Source organism: Neomonachus schauinslandi, chromosome 5, assembly GCF_002201575.2.
Source record: "Neomonachus schauinslandi chromosome 5, ASM220157v2, whole genome shotgun sequence".
Classification (NCBI taxonomy): domain Eukaryota; kingdom Metazoa; phylum Chordata; class Mammalia; order Carnivora; family Phocidae; genus Neomonachus; species Neomonachus schauinslandi.
In genome coordinates, this window is record NC_058407.1 from 122024788 (window position 1) to 122045087 (window position 20300).

At 39.0% G+C, this 20300-nt stretch overlaps 1 protein-coding gene across 1 annotated transcript in view; it reads left to right on the forward strand.

Annotated features, from left to right (window-relative positions):
- The window catches only part of CUBN (cubilin), a 267642-nt gene that overhangs the window by 183454 nt on the left and 63888 nt on the right, over positions 1-20300 (forward strand). The window contains exons 45-54 of the mRNA XM_021696706.1: positions 1343-1521; positions 2715-2924; positions 3570-3710; positions 4358-4539; positions 10736-10907; positions 11964-12170; positions 14705-14854; positions 16654-16775; positions 17356-17581; positions 19303-19490. Of these exons, the coding sequence (XP_021552381.1) occupies positions 1343-1521; positions 2715-2924; positions 3570-3710; positions 4358-4539; positions 10736-10907; positions 11964-12170; positions 14705-14854; positions 16654-16775; positions 17356-17581; positions 19303-19490 (1777 nt within the window). The remainder of the gene's footprint in view (positions 1-1342; positions 1522-2714; positions 2925-3569; positions 3711-4357; positions 4540-10735; positions 10908-11963; positions 12171-14704; positions 14855-16653; positions 16776-17355; positions 17582-19302; positions 19491-20300) is intronic.

Genomic DNA, 20300 nt, shown 5'->3' on the forward strand with positions numbered 1-20300 from the left:
TCTAGCTGTCATGTTTGAGAATAATTTCTTTTCTCAGCATAGGAAATCTAAAAAATGGGGAAGGGACACGCATTACACCTTGAGCCTGAAAACATTGCCTGCCGGCCACTCTCAAATTAGCTGAGCAGGTTATGTACACGGACTTTGTCCCTCCTGACACCACGCACATCCTCCAAGAGACACTGAGGATAGCTGTTCGAGATTTATGTTATCTGTTCTTCCTCCCACAGGAAAAATATAGTGTCTCTGGTAGATGAATATTTATTTTCCCAGCCTCATACTCAGTGTCATAAATAATAAAGTGTCTGTTTAACAAATGGAAATTCGTGTTACGTGACACTAGGGGTCACCAGTGTCAGAGAAAGGACTAAGGCAAGTACCGTACAATTTCCCAACCTCTCTTTAATGAGAATTCTTACGGGATTACAAACCAGGGAGTAAGCCTTAACTGCATTGAATACAAAGAGAATAACCATACTGACTGAAAAGAAACCCCTGAATTTTTCTCTTCATTTAACAAAAGTATGTATACATTTGCAAGAATATGTGTACGGTACAAAACTTAGTAAAAGAGCTTTTGCTTACTATTTACGGGCACCTGATATAATGCCACGGTCCCACTCAGTGAGCATTAAATGGCTGATTGACTTTCTTAAGAAATACTGGGTAAATACTCGCTCACTTTTATGGACACAGAACATTCCAGCTGAGACTCTCCACTAGCCTGGGTGGCAGGGCTGTCAAGAGAGAATTTGTCTTTGTCACAAGAGATGTGCCCTATCATCACATGAAACAAAGTACTTCTTGTTTTGAAATTCCTAGGCACTAATTTGAGAATGACTTGTGTATTTGTCAAACGAATGCGGAGGGAAGACAAGTAAACATTCTTTTTTTTTTTTTTTAAGATTTTTATTTATTTATTTGACAGAGAGAGACACAGCGAGAGAGGGAACACAAACAGGGGGAGTGGGAGTGGCAGAAGCAGGCTTCCCGCTGAGCAGGGAGCCCGATGTAGGGCTTGATCCCAGGACCCTGGGATCATGACCTGAGCCGAAGGCAGACACCTAACAACTGAGCCACCCGGGCGCCCCAGCATTCTTTGATGTGGTACATATAACACCTGCGTTTTGGAGCCACTAATGAAAGAACATATTATGATTAGAAAAATATTATGTAGCATTCTCAAGCGACACACCACTTAAAACGATGGTCGTAGTGTCTTCTGCTACAAAAATGATGATTTACTATTGCTCTTGGAGAAAGTTGGTGAAGTCTTTATTTTGAAAATACGTCAAAGTGACAGACTTTTTTTATATTAAATGGAATTTTCTTTCCTCTTTAGCTGCACATCCAATTACCTTGAGTTGAGAGACGGGGCTGATTCAAATGCACCAGTACTTTCCAAGGTTTGTGGGAGATCTTTGCCCAGGAGCCAGTTGTCCTCAGGAGATGTGATGTATTTGAGATTCCGATCTGACAACAGCCCCACTCAGGTGGGGTTCAAGATCAAGTATGCTATAGGTAACAACATTTTTTTTTTATTTAATAAGAAAGTTATGACAGACTATAATAAATTACTTTAAAAAATCATACCATTTTTAGAGAAGTCTTTCTATCTGCCTAATTGTAATGATTGTTTTAGTGATAGAAATAAGTAAGGAATGTAAATGTTTAAAACCAAAGTCATTTATCAATTTAACATTTTATTTTGCTTTCCATTTTAAACCACTCTTTTTAGTAAACTTGAATATTTTGTATTTTTTCCTAACTTGTTTGTGAAAACATATCCAGTTAAATCAAATTTTTGTTTCTTTCTCTTATTATGAAATCTGTATAGTATCACCTTAACTAGTAAAATGGTTTACTATTCAAACATAATCAAATAGCTATATACAGAACGGTAACTTTGAACTCATCATTAGTGGATAATGTTTTTCCCTTATGTCTCTAGTGCCAAATCAGTCACTAGACAGAAACAAGTGTGTCTCCTCAGTGTTTTGATTTCCTTACTTTAAAAAATGAGCAATACACATGCATCCTGAAGATTTATTGTTTTATGGTCACAATTACATAGAATTCAGTATCTGGTGGGTCTGAACACTAACCAAACATATTTAATACAGTCAAAAGTTGGAAAGCCTACTGGTAACAACATTAAACCTACACCATAGGTTGTTTTATAGCCCGAGGCAAACTGTATATAATTCAATCTATCACATCCAGCTGATAAGGAAGAATTGAGTGGTAGTTTGCCAGGCCCCGAGATACCAGTTATTGCAGTGAAACGTTCATTTGATAGTTAAACCAGGAAGGCCAGGCATCACTAATCACCACTGCACCCCTTCCAGCTAAGCCTGCCTTCCATCTTCAGAATCACAGACACAGGGTAGTAGGCAGGCCCTACCAATCTATCAACTGGTTCTTGAAAGGAAACTTCCTTGCAACTAATAGCTCTTACATGGTGTCCCAGGAGGATTAATGTGATGTTACAAAATATGCCATTCAGTTTCCATTTCCCATTATTGAACTGGACTTGTGGTATCATTTCTCTTTACATCAATAGTAGATTTCAAATAATAAGGGGAACACTACTAAATAAACATTTTCAGAATTTTTAAAATGTTAATTGGCACCTAAAAGTTTCTGAATGTGCTGATTAAATTTAAAAAAAAGGAAAGAAAAATCTTGTAACAGAATATTGCTCTTTTCTGCAGCCCACTGTGGGGGAAGAGTGACAGGGCAAAGTGGTGTCATTGAAAGCAGCGGATATCCAACACTTCCGTATAGAGACAATTTATTCTGTGAGTGGCATCTCGAGGGTCCCTCAGGACACTATCTTACCATCCATTTTGAAGACTTTAACCTTCAGAATTCCTCTGGCTGTGAAAAAGACTTTGTGGAGATCTGGGAAAACCATACCTCTGGTCAGTGCAATATGTCTGCTGTCTTTTGGGGATGTTTATTTTCCTCATTCAGCCTCTGAAGTGTCCTCACTTCAAGAAAGGTAAAACGACGTCTGTTCTTTGCCTAGAAGTGCAGTCAGCTCTGAGCAGTGTCAACTTTTCTCTCCCTGGAGTCCGACTCACAAACAGTGGGTGTCCAAAGCCCCAGGTGTCATTATATAGCTTGTCCTTATAGATCATGCTGAGAGAGCACTGTATGGAGAAGGCATCCTCTTCCCGTTGAGACCTTCCAGTGCCATATGCAGTTAGTTATTTGAGGAGCATCCTGTCAAGTAAGGAGAGAGAGGGTAATGTATCTAGAAATCACGTGAGTTGGACACTCATCACTCTGTTGCCTGGAACCATGTCTTTAACCAAATGAGGTCCCTCATTGTGCTGAGATGTCCTTGCCCTAATTGGTTGCAGCTTTTGTTACACATCTTCGTCTATATGAGTATGTTGATTTTGTTCATGTTTGTCCTCCTTCTCTTAATAGAGGTTAACATTTCTTCGTGGGCAGGGTCTTGTCTTTCATTATTTTCTTTGTACTTGTAGAATACCTCAAGTAGAGGTGAAATGAAATCAGTCACGTGGACATAGACATACTTAATTATTTGCCTCTCACAGGAAGTTTATTGGGCAGATACTGTGGAAACACCATTCCGGACAGCATAGACACTTCTAGCAATGTCGCTTTGGTGAGGTTTGTCACAGATGGCTCTCTTACTGCCTCAGGATTCAGACTCCAATTTGAATCCAGCATGGAAGGTAAGTTCACTGATATGTTAACTATTTATATCTTATTGAGCACCTACATTGGCTAGACACTCTGCAAGGCACTGGTGGTACAGTAGTTGTTGAACCAAAATGACCGCTGTCTTCTTGGACCTCACACTTTAGTGGAGAGGCAGACATTAATCAAATAGTCACACCACAGCTGTGACACAGGCCACCGAAGAAAGTGCTTTGGATGATGTTATGGGACGAGAGCTGTACACATTCCTCATCTTAAGCACACTAGTGCATTAGCCCCACAGCTGTCAAAATCGGCATTCCAAATACCCTGACATTGGTGAAATACAGATCTTATCTGAAGAAACTGGGTAATTACTCTCATCTCCTGCATCGTCTGACTCTTGAGATTACTCCATCCATTGGTCCCCCATATTTCTTGGGCCATGATGATACAATGCTGCCAGCGAACTGTCATCCATGGAAACATGGATTAAATATTAAATATTAGAGACAGGAAGTGGAAACAAACATTCTCTATAAGTCCTCATATACACCTAGCAATAAATAAGAGCAATAATTTTGTCCAATGTGATAGTAAAGAAAATACTTTAGAGAACACTTCTTGTGGAAGGGATCATTTTGATTGGATTGGCAGTTTTCTTGGGTTTCTTCCCCTTCAGAGTGTGGTGGGGATCTACAGGGCCCTACGGGAACATTTACCTCTCCCAACTACCCGAACCCGAATCCTCATGGCCGGGTCTGTGAGTGGAGGATCACAGTGCAAGAAGGAAGGCGGATCACCCTGACTTTTAACAACCTGAGTCTGGAAGCTCGTCCATCCTGCAGCAGCGAGCGTGTGACAGTAAGTGTCCTGTGCAGTCAGGGATATTACATTCCATTGTTGAAGGAGTTTATTGACCTATAAATCATAGTCAGAAAACTAGGTCAGGAATATTCCCATCCATGCCTCAAACAAATCTGAAGTATTTTCGATAGAACAAAAGCCCAGTGAACTGCCATGTTATTTGTAAAACCTGTTTTAAGAGCCTATTTGTTGTCGCAACGTACATCAGGGTCATAGGTGGGATAAATTTTGAGAGCAAATGATCATTACCCATGGCAAAAGTGGGTAAACGGAGGAAAGTGAAGCCCGTGGGTAGCACATAGTTGAATAGGACCAAAGTCACAGAACAGTCACCACCAAAAGTTTTAAGCAGTTGAGTGGTCCTGCATAGTTACTGTTCTCTGCCAGAGGTGCTGAGCGACTCCTTTGGAAGAGCATGGGCTGCCTGCCCTCAGTGTTGCCAAGGTCAAGTGCTTTGGGAGATGCCGTCAGCATTCTTAGCTTCCCTTAGCAAAGGAAAGCAAAGGAGAGCCGTGAGTGGGAAAGAAGATTGTAACTGAAATGACAGCTATATATGTATATATATTGGATTAATTATACATTAATATTAATGTATTTCTCTACCCAACTCAGCCTTCCTTCCATCCTTGTCACCTCAGTCAATAACAATTCCAAACTTCCGGATGCTCGGGTCAAAAACCTCAATGTCTGTTTTGGAGTTCCTTCCCTCCCACCTTATGTTGCATCCATAATCAAGTCCCACTGGCTGGATCTTTAAAGAGATCCCGAATCTAACTACTTCTCACCAGATCCACTGCTACCGCCACCACCGCTGGCTCAGACTTAATTTAACGACTTCCGGCTGGTCTCCCTACCCCCACCCTGGTGCCCCTGCTGGGTGCAGCGGCCAGCGTGATGGGTTTAAATGTAAATCACATCATGCTGCTCTCCTTGAAAATCCTCTCTTGGCCTCATCATCTCACTCAGAGGGAAATCCCAAATCTTTACAGTGGCCCAACTGGCCCTACGGTATCTGCATCTGGTTTCAAACTCCCCTGCTCTTTTGCTCACTAGGATCCAGTCTCACTGGCTTCCTTTTGGGTCCTTGAATCTGCTAAGATGTTCGAAAACCCACTTCACCTGTCCTGTGGCCTCTGGACTGCACCTCCCCAATGGTCGCCTGGTCCACTCTCTCTCTTTATTCCCAGCTCTTCAAATGACCTGGTACCTGAGACGCTACGTTAAATAGATTCCACCCTGACCCATCCTGTTCCCTGCATTATTGCTTTCACGGCCCTTCACACCAACTGACATCCCATGTATTTATTTGTTTGTCTGTGTCTTGTCTGCTCCCACCACCAGAATGTAAGCTCCATTAGGACATGCTCTGCGTTTCATTCACTGCTGAATCCCCAGTAGAAACACTAATAATTGAATGAGTGAATAGCAGAAGTACTATCATTATCCTTTTTTTTTTTTAAGATTTTTATTTATCTATCTGAGAGAGAGTGAGGAAGAGAGAGCACGAGCAGGGGCTGGGGCAGAGGGAGAGGGAGAAGCAGATGTGGGGCTCCATCCCAGAACTCTGGGACCACGACCTGAGCTGAAGGCAGACGCTTAATGAATGAGCCACCCAGGTGTCCCTCATTATCCTGTTTTAAAAACAAGACACTTTTGGGGCACCTGGGTGGCTCAGTCGGTTAAATGTCTGCCTTCGGCTCAGGTCATGATCCCAGGGTCCTGGGATGGAGCCCCACATCGGGCTCCCTGCTCGGCGGGGAGCCTGCTTCTCCCTCTGCCTCTGCCTCTCCCCCTGCTTGTGCTCTCTCTCTCTCTCTCTGTGTGGCAAATAAATAAATAAAATCTTTAAAAAAAAAGACCCTTTTGTTTTCAATTTAATTGTCTCCTGTTGGGTAGTGAATTTCAAAAAACAAAACATCTTTGTATGTTAGTGTAATACTTCGTATTGCCCTAAAATGACCATATTCAAACTTCACAATTTGCCCCCAAGTTCTAATACCTGAAGGTATTATATATATAGATACAGATATATGTATATAAGATATATCTATAGATGTATGGTATCTGAGATCATGACCTGAGCCGAAAGCAAGAGTTGGATGTGTAACAGACTGAGCCACCCAGGCCCCCTCCACTGAATATATAGAGACAAAGATGAAGTAGAAAGAAATTAACCACTCCCAGTATACAATAGTTTGATACATTTTCTTATCTTTCCTTGGCAATGAATATATTATGCAATTGCAATAATGTGGCATAAATTCATTTGCACACTAATTTTTATCTATTTTTCTGATTATAAACATAATGGATGCCTATCGAACAGGTTTTGGAGAGTTCACAAAATAAAAAATATAAAAAATATTTGAAATTCTACTTACCCATTGCTAAAATTTTGATGTATACAACCGATTATTTCCCTTTTTAATTCTTTCCATAATTGAAATCGTATTGAATATAATGATTATGAGGAATCCTACCAGTAGAATTTTCACATGCCCTATAGGAAAGATAATATGAACAGTCATAGTTTCAGAACTCAAATAATAAAATAAAATTTACAGCGACAACCATACATTTTAAATCACATCTTACTTGTCATTTTCCCATCTCTGAATCATAGACGCCAAAGGCATTTACTTTCAACTCTTTTAGCTACTTCTTGTGGTGTGTCTGTCATTAATTCAAAATAATATTCCTATTCTGCTACTTCTTTATTTTTTGGTCTTAGGCATCATCTACCCACGTGCAACTATGAGAGATGAGGGTTTAGCTCTCTTCACAAGCCACCCCCACCACATACGCACCACAGGGCTACGCACAGCTCAGAAACCCCCAACTTCCTCCCAAAATACATACGTCACAGATTTTGTTTAAATTGCTCTTCATTGTTTACATTACCATGATTATACAGCTGTCATTCCCCACCTCACCACGTAGTGTGCTATGGTAGCATTTGCTTTTGTTTTTCTGATTAATAACAATAATCATGTCCTTTTCTACATTGAGTTTTTTTATGCACGTATCATTAATTCTTCCACATGCTTTCACTCCAGGGGTACGTCCCCACCTTGTAAAGTACATCTACCAGTTCCTTCATTTTCCTTAGCAGTACCCTTCCTTGAGCCCTTTTCCATCAGCTGCAAGCGTGATGCCCACTGTCATGTGGGGCATTCCCTTCCCCGTCAACTTTGCATGCTCCTTCATTCCTCTCCTGGGCTGGACACCTGACTCCATGACAGGTGCATTATCCTGTCTTGGTTCATTTCCTTTTCTGGTGAGGCATTTGTTCTTGTATTTCCATAAGGAAGTGGGCATGGATGATAAGGTTTATGAGAAGATGTATGCCTGGAATTATCCTTATTTTACCATTGTTCTTATATACTATATATATTAAAATATGTATTTGATATATTCACATATGTATATAAATATATTAATCATAATTTTGAAGTTTTATGTTGCTTCTTTTGAGATCCATTTCCTTCAGTTTCCTGTTTCCTTTTTTTTTTTAAAGATTTTATTTATTTATTTGAGAGAGAGAGAATGAGAGACAGAGAGCACGAGAGGGAAGAGGGAGAAGCAGACCCCCTGCTGAGCAGGGAGCCCAATGCGGGACTCAATCCAGGGACTCCAGGATCACGACCTGAGCCGAAGGCAGTTGCCTAACCAACTGAGCCACCCAGGCACCCTCCTGTTTCCTATCTATGTATATTGATTGGTCTCTGCCTTTTACCTTAGACATCTAAGGAAATGTCTAATGACCCTTGGCTGTTTATTCATATTTAAGAATGAAGTACTAAAATGCTGCTTGGAAGCTCTGTGTGCATGGGATTGTCAACTTATGGTCTTCACTGGGTTGGGGATACTTGACCATTTAATTAGGAGAAACTACAAATGTCCTATCTACAGGCCTTTTCTCCTGGGGAGGCTAAAGCTCTAACAATAAATTTCTTTTATGAATCTTTAATATCATGTTCACATTCTTTTTCTTTGAAATATATTTTTATAGGTTCAATGTTTTGTTTCTTCTTCACTCTGCTGTAAATAAGGGGATGTGGCTTGCCCTTTGTCCGCACTTCATCCCTCTGAGAACTTCTCACAAAAAAGCAGAGTGGGGGGGTGGAGAAAGAGAGAAAGAAAGAAGGAAAAAGAGAAAGAGAGGCAGAAAGAAACAGAGAGACATGAAGAGAGAGAGATAAAAAAGAAAGAAAAGAAGAGAAGAGAAAAGAAAAGAAAAGAGAAAAGAAAAGAGGAAGGGAGGGAGAGAGAAGGGAAACTTCCTGAGATCTATAGGTTGAGTGAAGGCAGCTTTAAGTGCACTGCCTCTAGATTAATACCTTCTCCAGCTGCCTGAGCATACAATTCCTGCAAACCTAGCTACTTATCTGACTCTGTCCAGAAGGAGAAGAGGCAAAGGTACACCCTCCAGCATGCACTACAGTGGGATATATGCCTGATTTTATTCCTGCATGTAGCAAATTTCAGAGCTTGTCCTGAATCTCAAATGCCTACTTCCTATCCCATTGTTTTCTGGGAGTTGTAGTTTCTGAGTACAAACATGAGTGGAGGAGGAAAGTGGAAATAGCACTTTGGTTGCCTCAAAAAGCAGGAGTTCATGTGATAAACGGCTGTCTGAACAATTGTTAGTCATTGTGATTCTAAGCTCAGGGCAGACACTGGTGCAAGGATAACCGCCATTGATCAGGGTTTCTGACATGTTCCATTAGCCTGCAGTTGCTGATAATCCCTTTTGATTCTGGCAATATGTTGCCCATTCCTGTTTTCAGTATTATTGTAATTTTGTCATCTTCTGTTTCCTTATACATTACTTCATGGCTTGGAATCAGATTTTTTTTAAATATTTTATTTATTTATTTGACAGAGAGAGAGTGAGAGCAGAAACACAAGCGGGGGAGTGGGAGAGGGAGAAGCAGGCTTCCTGCTGAGCAGGGAGCTGAGTGTGGGGCTCAATCCCCCCGGGGATCATGACCTGAGCCAAAGGTAGACACTTAATGACTGAGCCACCCAGGCGCCCCTGGAATCAGATTTTAAATTTAATTTTATTATCACTAGTTCTTTGAACTGAAGCAAATTGTATAACCTTTCTGAATTCTACTGTCTTAATCTGGAAAACATGGATAATATTATGTGTCTGAGAGGGTATTGTGCTAATTGAATAAAGTAATACAAGTAGGCTATTAGCAAAGCCTGTCATTTTGTTGGTGCTCAGTAAGTGATAGGAAACACTGTGTCTGGTCCTGTGAGTCAGAAGACACTTGAAACCAGAAGCCCTCACAGAGCTCAATTTAATGATCAATTATAGTAAATTAAAAAGCTCACATCTTTGTTATGGAGTGCATTCTTCTCCTTCGTATCTCTTAGTGTTAGACTCGGAATCATTATTTCTAATCGTGAGTGATTTAAATCCTTTTTTAAAAAGAGGAATTACTCAATCAGTCAATTATTGTTTAGTTACTTCTGGATCTTTCCTGAACTGTGACAACCAGGCATGCTGAAACTCCCTTGGTTTTGCACCAAAGTGGAATAATACTTTGCAACTATTATAACTATGTGCATAACTAGAATTATTGTTTAATATTTTGGAGCCAGCACTACTCTAACCCATTTTTTTAAAAATTCAAACTAATAAGAAAATTGAGACTTTGGATCTATAAGTACTTAGGAAAGAACTATTATATTGATATTGAGATTGGTTTTTTAAAGTTACTTTTCAAGGCATTTTAAAATATTTGAGTTACTATATGCTTCTAGTCATCAGAGACTAATATTTAAGCCTTCATTCCAAATATCAAAGGTGCCGATACATTGTTATGAAAAATGGTCCATCAGTGAGCTCTGTGAACTAAGATGTAAGTGTGTTGGCCTGTCTAATTTACATTTTGAGCATGGTTTCCAGTTGCAGATGGTACTGCAGTTTTTCATTTGTCACCACATGGCAGGAGGGCATTACTGTAATACTTTCATTTTAGTGAAATGACCCTGAGGCCACAGAATGTGCTCCGGGTAATATAGTGGCTTGTGGCACCGAGCAAGGAGCACATACTGTTAAGTAATTCATTTTAGCACAGTTTCCTTATAAGGAAGTGTATCCGGGCTGTGAATATAATCTTCTAGGAAACCCTCTGTCAGATGGACAGTGGGACTAAAGGTTAAACTGTTTTTCCAACAGATATTCAATGGCATTAGAAGTAACTCACCCCAGCTAGAGAAACTGTGTAGTAATGTGAACGTAAGCGACGCAATCAGATCTTCAGGAAATACAATGAAAGTCGTGTTTTTCACTGATGGATCCAGGCCATATGGAGGCTTCAGTGCTTCCTACACATCCAGCGAAGATGCAGGTAATGGAAGATGTTATAATCGTGGGCACTGCAGGGGTCCCACAGCTACGACCAACAGCAAGGAGCCATCTATTTCCCTTCAGAGATCAGAATTACACCTGGGACCTTCTACATAAAGCAAACATATATAACCAGGTAGAAAACCCATCCCAGACAGGAAAAAAAAATGTTCTGGGTTCGGAAAGAAAGCTGCTATTGTGAGTTAAAAACTTCTAAAAATGCTTTTGGGAGAGATTCTAGCTCAATTCCATGCAGTGCTGCCATTATTTTGGTTGCCCATTCCATAGTCTTTGGTCAGTTATTTTGTGCTTAATGAGATCTTCAACTTAGAAGGTAACTGACTCCCCAAAAGTAACTCATTTAATTGAAGATAGCCAGATTTTATTGTTTCTTAGTCATCCATCCATATACATATTTTTCCAGTGTAAATGAATGAGGGTTCACATTTGATGCAGAGTATTTAAAAGTTAAGTAAGATGGCCTTTCTGGTCTAAATATTCTCTTATTTTCTGGATTGGTGCCATTACCTAAGAGTTTTAAATTTTAGAAGGAGTGGAACTGAATATTTAAAAAACCTTTAAGTTTTTTCATTGATACAAGGAACATTCATTACCATATGAAAAGGGGCAAGTTCATTGGCACTCTGGTGTTGTGTTATCTGTTTGATCCAATTAAATTCTTGGGTCAAGTGGAGAATTGCTAATGAGAAGCCACTGAGGCCACCACTGGAAGTTAGCTATTTCTCTAAATTAAATATTAATGAACAATAGGCTTAAGTTGGGAGAAACTGGTGCAAACCCCTAAATCCACCTATCTACCCTACAGGAAAATAAAGGAGCTGTTTATTTTTATACATATTTCCAAACTCACAGAAATTTCCTCTGTAGTCTGCATGCATAAGCCAGCCCTTCACCCACAATCTTAACTTCACTTAGAAAAACAAATCAAAGCAATAAAAATCTTGCTGTTGTTATTTTAGTTGTTATTGCATTACTTGTATGTTCTGTTATGGCGTGAATTTCACTCTTACTTCTCTGTTGCCTTTTGTTTTCTTAGTGTGTGGTGGGTCCCTTACACATTTCCCTGAAGGAAACTTTACTTCTCCTGGCTATAATGGAGTCAGTAATTACTCAGGAAACTTAAACTGTGAATGGACGCTCAGCAATCCAAATCAGGAAAATTCATCTATTTACATTCATTTTGAGGATTTTTACCTGGAAAGTCACCAAGACTGTCAGTTTGATGTCGTTGAGTTCCGAGCAGGTGAGTTCAATCAAGGAACTTGTTCTATTTTACTTATCCACAGTATTGTTCTTATACCTGGAGGCCACCAATAATGAAGGGACTCATGTGGCTATAATATATGTACATAGAGTCCTAAAGAACTTTGGTCAGAAAAAGCTGTATTTCTGTTTGTACCCAGCTGAGGTAACATGCCCTATGAATGGTGAACGAGATGGATCAGAGTTTGCAAGTAGACTCTATGTTTCAATTAAGGTGAGGCTTACCAAGAGAGATTCAGCTTATCTGTGTTCTCTCTCTTTTTTTAAAGATTTATTTATTTATTTGAGAGAGAGAGAGAGAGAGAGTGAGAGAGCACGTGGTCACGAGGGCAGAGGGAGAGAGGGAGAGAGAGAGAGAGAATCCTAAGCAGACTCCATGCTGAGCACGGATCCTGACACAGGGCTCGATTCTATGACCCTGAGACCATGACCTGAGTCGAAACCAAGAGTCGGACACTTAACTGACTGCGCCATCCAGGTGCCCCTCATCTGTATTCTCTTGATGAGCTCACGTGGTCCCTTCAGTGATCTTTTACTACTCAAGACTTCTTTCATCACAGACTGGAAATTAGCGTGGTCAGAATTGTATCAGTGATTTCCTGAATTTACAGGGATTCTACTTAGAAATCAAAAGAAGTTTGCAATGTAACAGATGGAGGAGAACGTGGAAGCTACTTGGGGAATTATCCCCAAAAGAGTCAAGTTTGCCTTTGTTTTCATGATAGAAATGGACTGAGGTGTGCTTGGTAAACCACAGTTCTCTTAAGAATTTTTAAAAAAAAAAATCTCCCTTCATATAAGATGAATCCATTTTAGTTCTTTCTTGTAATTGAGTCTTGAGTTGTGGGCAATCCATCAAATTGCCTCCATTGTTACATTGGCACTCTTTTCCTGGTTTGAAAAAAAGAAGTAACAACATTGTAGGTCATCGGTGCTATTTAAGGTTCACTGAGTTCCATGTAGCTGAAAAACTTTAATTTAAAGGAGGCTGAAAGCAGGAGAAACTAACACAGTGAGTGGCAATATTACACCAATGTAACTAACATTGGTGACAATGTTCTAGGGCAGTTATTGAAATCAATGCTGACTTTGAGAACATGGTGGACAGAATTTTCAAGGAGAATTTGATAAAGTCTGTGGTCACAGATCAAGGGAATCAGCAGGAGAAGCATGTGGGCCCTCCTAAGTAGATGAATCTAAAGAAGACTTACGAAGGAAATGGAAGTTGTATTTTGAGAATGTTCTCCATGTGATTCTGATAAACCCTTATGACTGCCACCTGGTTCAAAACCACTGGCTTAAAATGTCCATCGACTGATGAATGGATAAAGAAGATGTAGGATATATATACAATGGAATATTACTTGGCCACCAAAAAGAATGAAATCTTGCCATTTGCAAAATGTGGATGAAACTAGAGTATATTATGCTAAGGGATATAAGTCATTCAGAGAAAGACAAATGTCATGATTTCACTCATATGTGGAATTTAAGAAACAAAACAGATGAACATAGGGGAAGGGAAGGAAAAAGAATATAAGATAAAAACAGAGAGGGAGGCAAACCATAAGAGACTGTTAACTACAGAGAGTAAACTGAAGTTTGCTGGAGGGGAGGTGGGATGAGGGATGGGCTAAAAGGGTGATGGGCATTAAGGAGGGCACTTGATGTAAAGAGCACTGGGTATTATATGCAACTGCTGAATCTCCTGAAACCAGTACTACACTATTTGTTAACTAACTTGAATTTCAATTTAAAAAACCCCAAAACATTGGCTTATTGAATTAAGCCGAGCAGCTGTTTATCAAATTTCAGTCAGTTAAATGCAATCTTCTCCCTATTTCCCCATTTCAGAGAGAGTTAAAGTACTATATTTTATTGACTTATAAAATCAATGATGTTAGTCTGACAGAATAAATAAAGAGCAGATTAATTGTGAGCTCTTGTAGGTGTTCAATAAAGGTTGATCAAATTACTGTGAAAAGTAATCTTCATAAAAATACTCAGCTCCAAATCTGATAATTCTTAGCCTAAGTACTGAATATCCTATTCATTTTAATTAAATTCAGTGAAGAAATCATTAAAATTTTAGATAATTATCACTTTTATCTTGATATATTTTGTCACTGTTGGCATTATATTTTTTACTCCCTAAAAAAAGGCACATCCAAGTGTTTTTTTAAATTAATTTTATCTCTGTTTAGGTATGCTAAAATAATTATGAAAACAAAAATTGGAACAAAGTGGCACCCACAGTAGAGAGAGGTGCCTATACTAAAAAAGCATGGGGATTTTTTGTTTGTTTTTTTTTTTTACCCTGTTGGAGGAACTCTTTCTTTTGCAGTTGACAAAGATAAAAAGGAACTTTGTGAAACATCTCCTACTAAATCAGAATTTCAATGTGCATTAATAAATACCTTGAAATGTTCTTTATTATTTGTTCCTACTGAATTCATTGAATATATTTCTCAAAAGCTATATAAATAATGGCATTTGGTGTGTTATTTTGTTCAGGTAATGCTGATGGGCCTCTGATGTGGAGACTTTGTGGACCTTCAAAACCTACAGTGCCACTGGTTACACCTTATCCTCAAGTATGGATACACTTTGTCACCAATGAACGTGTAGAACATGTTGGATTCCATGCGGAGTATTCTTTTACAGGTAAGACTTGTCACTAAATGCTCAAAGTCTGGAAATATCATAGATGATAATTTTTTTCCATAAAGATCTCACATGTATTTTGTGAGATTCACTTCTAGGTAGCTATTAAATTTGTTGCTAATGTGAAGGAGGTGTTCTAAATTACATCTTCTAATTGGTGTTGCCGATATCCAGGAATTTTTAAATTTTTATACATTTACCTCTAGCCCAGAGATTTTGCTATACTCTTATTAGTTTTGGTATTTTGTCTGTAGATTATCTTTAGTTTTTCTGTATAAACAGTCCTATCTTCTGCAAATGATAATATTTTTTTTCTTTCAGCCTCAAAACTTCATTTCTTTTTCTTGTCTTATTTCACTGGCTAGGCCACTGTCATGTTAAATGGAAGAGATGACCTTCATGTGAATGCCTGTGACCCTTCATTGTCAAATATATTGATTTCTCTTAGGGTTTTCAATAAATACTTCTTATCAGATTAAAGAAAGTCCCTTCAATTGTTAGTGTACAATTTTTTTTATTCTGAATGGATGTAAGATTATATCAAATGATTTCTCTCCATCAGTTGAGATGATTCTGTTTTACTCCTTTAATATATTAATAAGATAAATTATATATTGAAAGACTTTTCTCTTGTTAAGCCATCTTTTAATTTCCAGGATAAACCCTACTTGGTTATGCTGTGTGTTTTGAACATATTACTAGGTATTATTTGCTCATGTTTTGTTTTGGATTTGTATCTGTGACATTCAGTTTTTTTCTGAAAATGGAGTCCAAGACAGACAGCACTGCTCTTTGCTGTTTCTCTGGAGCATCAGAATTTTTCTAGTCCCCTTCACTAATATGACAGTTCTTTTAGACTCTCAACATTATGTAAAAGTCTCAACTCCATCCCTTCCTTTTGTGCCAATCCAAGGCCATATGTTCTCCTGCATGGTCATCAAGACCTCAGACCCTGACCTCTGGGGCCCACATCTTGGTTCTAGATCCTTTCAGACTGACATATTCTCAGTTTGAGATTACCCCTCAGAACATAATTATTTTTTTTAGATTTTGGAAAGCCTCCTTTTTTCTATGAAGTTTGGCTAAGAATCAATATATGTTTTGGTTATAGTTTTATCTGACATTTCTTTGTGTTATAATCAAATGGTTGATTTGGAGAGGGTGTAAGACTGATCAACCATCTTGCCAGTTGATTTTTCTTTATTGGAATGAAAGAAGAGAGCCAGGTTTCAGGAAGCAGTATTATTCATGTAGGAAATCAGACAATTTTTATGCTTTAAAGATATATCTGTTCTTCAACTTGCTATGCTAAAGTGTCCTTTGATAGCTGACTACAGACATAAGTGCTTCTCATCAAATGACAAATTCTTTAGTTATGGTATAGATCATATTCTTCAAGTTTGTATTTATTTTTACTGGCCTGTTTTTTTTTTTTTTTTCCCAAGAAAGGCAGTGTTATTTACTTTGCCCCTAGTCACAGTGTCAGCTATATGCACATCGAATTATTCTCCATTTGTGGTAGAGATTATCTTCCTTCTCCTTTGTCCTAAACATGATCCTATCTTCCCTGTGTGATTCTTTTTAATTCACACTATATGAGATTCTGTTTATTTCTAATCTTCTACCCAGTTTTACTTTGCCTTTATCCACTTTCATCTATTTTTTCACTGATTGCTTTTTTAAAATCATAAAGTATGATGGCTGTAAGACCTACTTCCTTTGGCTTTGCAGAGGTTTCTTGTTTGTCTGTTTGTTTGTTTTCTTATATCTTATTTAGAAGTTTACAAATCTAATTTCAGACTGTGGTGGAATACAGCTGGGTGAGAGTGGAGTGATCACAAGCCCCAACTATCCAGCCTCTTATGACAGCCTGACCCATTGTTCCTGGTTGTTGGAAGCCCCAGAAGGCCATACCATCACTGTGAGTTCTGCTTTTGTTCTAGAACAAAAATAACCATGTCCTGTGTGGAAACAGCGTTCTTTTAATAAGCAAGCAATTAGAATAGGCTTTGATTCTGCAATCAGTTCATTTTCTCCCCAAAATCTCATTAGAGTACAGACATCTGCAAGTATCCAGTGACCGAGGAAATCTCTTTTGCAAGCATAGGAGAAGATCTAGATAGATAGATAGATAGATAGATAGATAGATAGATAGATAGATAGATAGATAGATATAGATAGATAGATATACAAAAGACATTCCCATCCAGGAGAGAAGTGTAACCACGTTCTTGATATGAGTTGCCATCCCAGCCCACTGGACTGAAGAGGTCCCCCTACTGACTCCAGTTCCAGGAGAAATATCCCCTCTCTAAATTTCCAGTAGAACCCCCAATAAGGAAAAAGAGAGGAGGGCAGGGTAGAGTTAAATAAGAGACATAAATATAAAATTATATAAATTAAAACAAAATAAAAGGGTTTGTGAGGACCTTGTCTAACTTCAGGTAGCTAATCTCACTTACAACTCAGAGCACCTCATTATTTCTTTTTTTCTCCTGCAGCTTACATTTAGTGACTTTGATATTGAAGCCCATGCAGCCTGTGTTTGGGACTCTGTCACTGTCAGGAATGGTGGTTCTCCTGGATCACCCATAATAGGACAATACTGTGGAAGTTCAAACCCCGGGACAATCCAGTCTGGTTCCAACCAGCTGGTGGTGATTTTTAACTCAGACCATTCGGTGCAAAATGGTGGATTTTATGCCACATGGAACACACAGACATTAGGTAAAAGAAACATTCTCTGCACTTTTTAAATTGATGTGTTTTTAAAATTTATTAGATAATTTAATAAGTATGCATTTTATATCTACTCTCTGTCAGACTGAACTGGGACTGTTTACACATGTCATCTCATGTAGCAACTTCATAAGGAAGATGCAATATCCATAAAATTCTCCATTTTCTGTGGGTGGAAACTGGGGACAAATGGGTTGATAGTTTTCCCGGTCATGGAGCTATAAGTGATAGAGTCAGGATTTGAGTAAAAATAGTGGGGCCCAGAAACTCTGATCTTCACACTTCACCATGTTGCCTACATAGGCAAAAGAGCATGGCATAACCAGAGAATCAAAAATCATAGAAAATATGTGTCGGAATCACAAGTAGTTCAGAATATTTGGAGCTTGGAGGCAGAATGCTGAGTGGTAAGCTGAGAGCAGGAAGTTAAGTGGTCCACATCATGAAGAGCCTTGTCTTCTATACTATCCCTCGAGCAATGGGGAGCCATTGAAGAGTTTTGAGCAGCAAAGTGACAAGATTTGTGATTTAGAATGAATGTGTGGCAAAGTATAATAGATTTGATTTCAAAAGGGTAGCTTTTGAACCTATAAAATATGAACTTCACGGAAATTCCCAGAAAATATAAGAATTTGCATTGGAGGGGTGCCTGGGTGGCTCAGTCAATTAAGTGTCTGCCTTCGGGCTCAGGTCATGATCCCAGGATCCTGGGATCAGGCCCCCCCCCCCCCCCCCCACGCCCCCCCCCCCCGGGGGGCCGGCCCCCCCCCCCCCCAATCAGGCTCCCTGCTCAGCGGGGAGCCCGCTTCCCCTCTCCCTCTGCCCCTCCCCCTGCTTGTGCACTCTCTCTCTCTCTCTCAAATAAATGAATAAAATCTTTTAAAAAAAAAGAATTTGCATTGAATACTTCAGTCAGGATTTGCAGTATCGCACAGGGCAATTCTTTCGAGAGTCCGAGTTATTATGAAGGTTTTTGTGGAACGAGTCAAACTTTCTCTCATTAAACCACTGGTTGCTGTTGAAGTCACAGGGGAGTTTTGGTTTTCCAGGGTTTTAAAAGCAAAAGATGCAGGAAAGCTCTTTAATTTTACTTCATTTTGTTTTAAGTTCATATTTTTCCTTTTGTCATCTCTTAAGTACATATTTTAATAGTATAAAATAATTTGATATTTTCTTTCTTTAAATTTATGTCATTTATGGTCATCCATCAGTGTTTCAATATGAACGAACCAGATTGCTTAATGGAAGAATTTCCTCCTCCTCAAAATCATTTTCTCTAGTCCTGTATGTTAGAGTAAAATTACCAGTGAGTGTAGACTTGTATTCTCATGTGTTCACGGTAAAATAAAATACAGAACTTGGGATTGCTGGTTCACAAATACTATATAGCTTCAAGGGGAGTAAAAAATATTGCCATTGTTTGAAAACAGAATAGAAGTCTATCCTCTTTATGGCAAGGATTAGTGGCCTCGGGTGAGTTCAATATAAGTGTAACAAAACAGTAACAGCTGAAGCTTCCTCTGGATTCAGTTTACCTTACATTTATTGAGAGTTCTTGTCGTATACCTGCCCCAAAGGCCAGTGACTTATATGTAAGGAAAGAGAACCTGAAATCTCACATTTAGAAATGTGTCTCCTTTGAAAGTCTTGGGCTACGAAAGTGGTTATTTTCCTGTCAAACTAATGATTTTTCCATGACAATTTCTCAGGTTGTGGGGGAATACTTCATTCAGATAATGGTACAATCAGATCCCCTCACTGGCCTCAGAATTTTCCTGAGAACAGCAGATGTTCCTGGACAGTCATTACTCACGAAAGCAAACAGTTGGAGATCAGCTTTGACAACAACTTCCTAATCCCCAGCAGTGATGGACAGTGTCAGACCAGCTTTGTGAAGGTGAGCGCGCTTGTTTATTTAATTGGAGCTGAGCTGGTTTTGTGAACATAAACATTTAGACCAGAAATGACTCATTGCCCTCAAAGTAAGAAAAGGGCAATTTTCTTGCTGGATTTCTTGAATTAAAAATGTGAGAAATCTCAACTATTAGGAGTTAAAATTTGAACCACAACACACATATTGCCCTGTGACTTTTCATTTGCTAGTATGGAGGCAAAGTAACTTAAGGAGATTGTTTTCTGGCCTTATTACATTGTCATACGCACTTAGGGTTCTTTCTTTCTGTGGAAACTGAAGAGAGAAGGCCAGATTTTTTGTTGTTTCCTTCCTTCCTTCCTTCCTTCCTTCCTTCCTTCCTTCCTTCCTTCCTTCCTTCTCTTTCTTTCTTTCTTCTTTCTTTTTTCTTTTCTAGTAGATGTTCAAGGACAAAATCAATGTAAGGCCCCGTTACAGACAACATTTAAAGTATGCTATGAAAATTACAGAAGGCTAGAGATGTGGCTAGTGCCAGCCTCCACGGTGGGCCTCAAGAGCCCGCAAGATGGAAAGAATGTTTTACTCATGTAAAATTATGGCAGTGGGGCAGTCAGTAAGGCTCTTTTTCTCCAGAATTACAAATACTGCTTATGTGGCACTGACCTCACTTTTCATTGACTTACGACTGTGATGGCTGCACGATAAATTCATTCTGACTGTGCTATTTGGATCTCAAAAGTTATATATCTCTAAGAGATCTTTCCACCTTTTACTGGAAAAGACATCGGCCTTAAGTTCACATTGCCTGGACTCCATTCATATCTCTTGCATTTA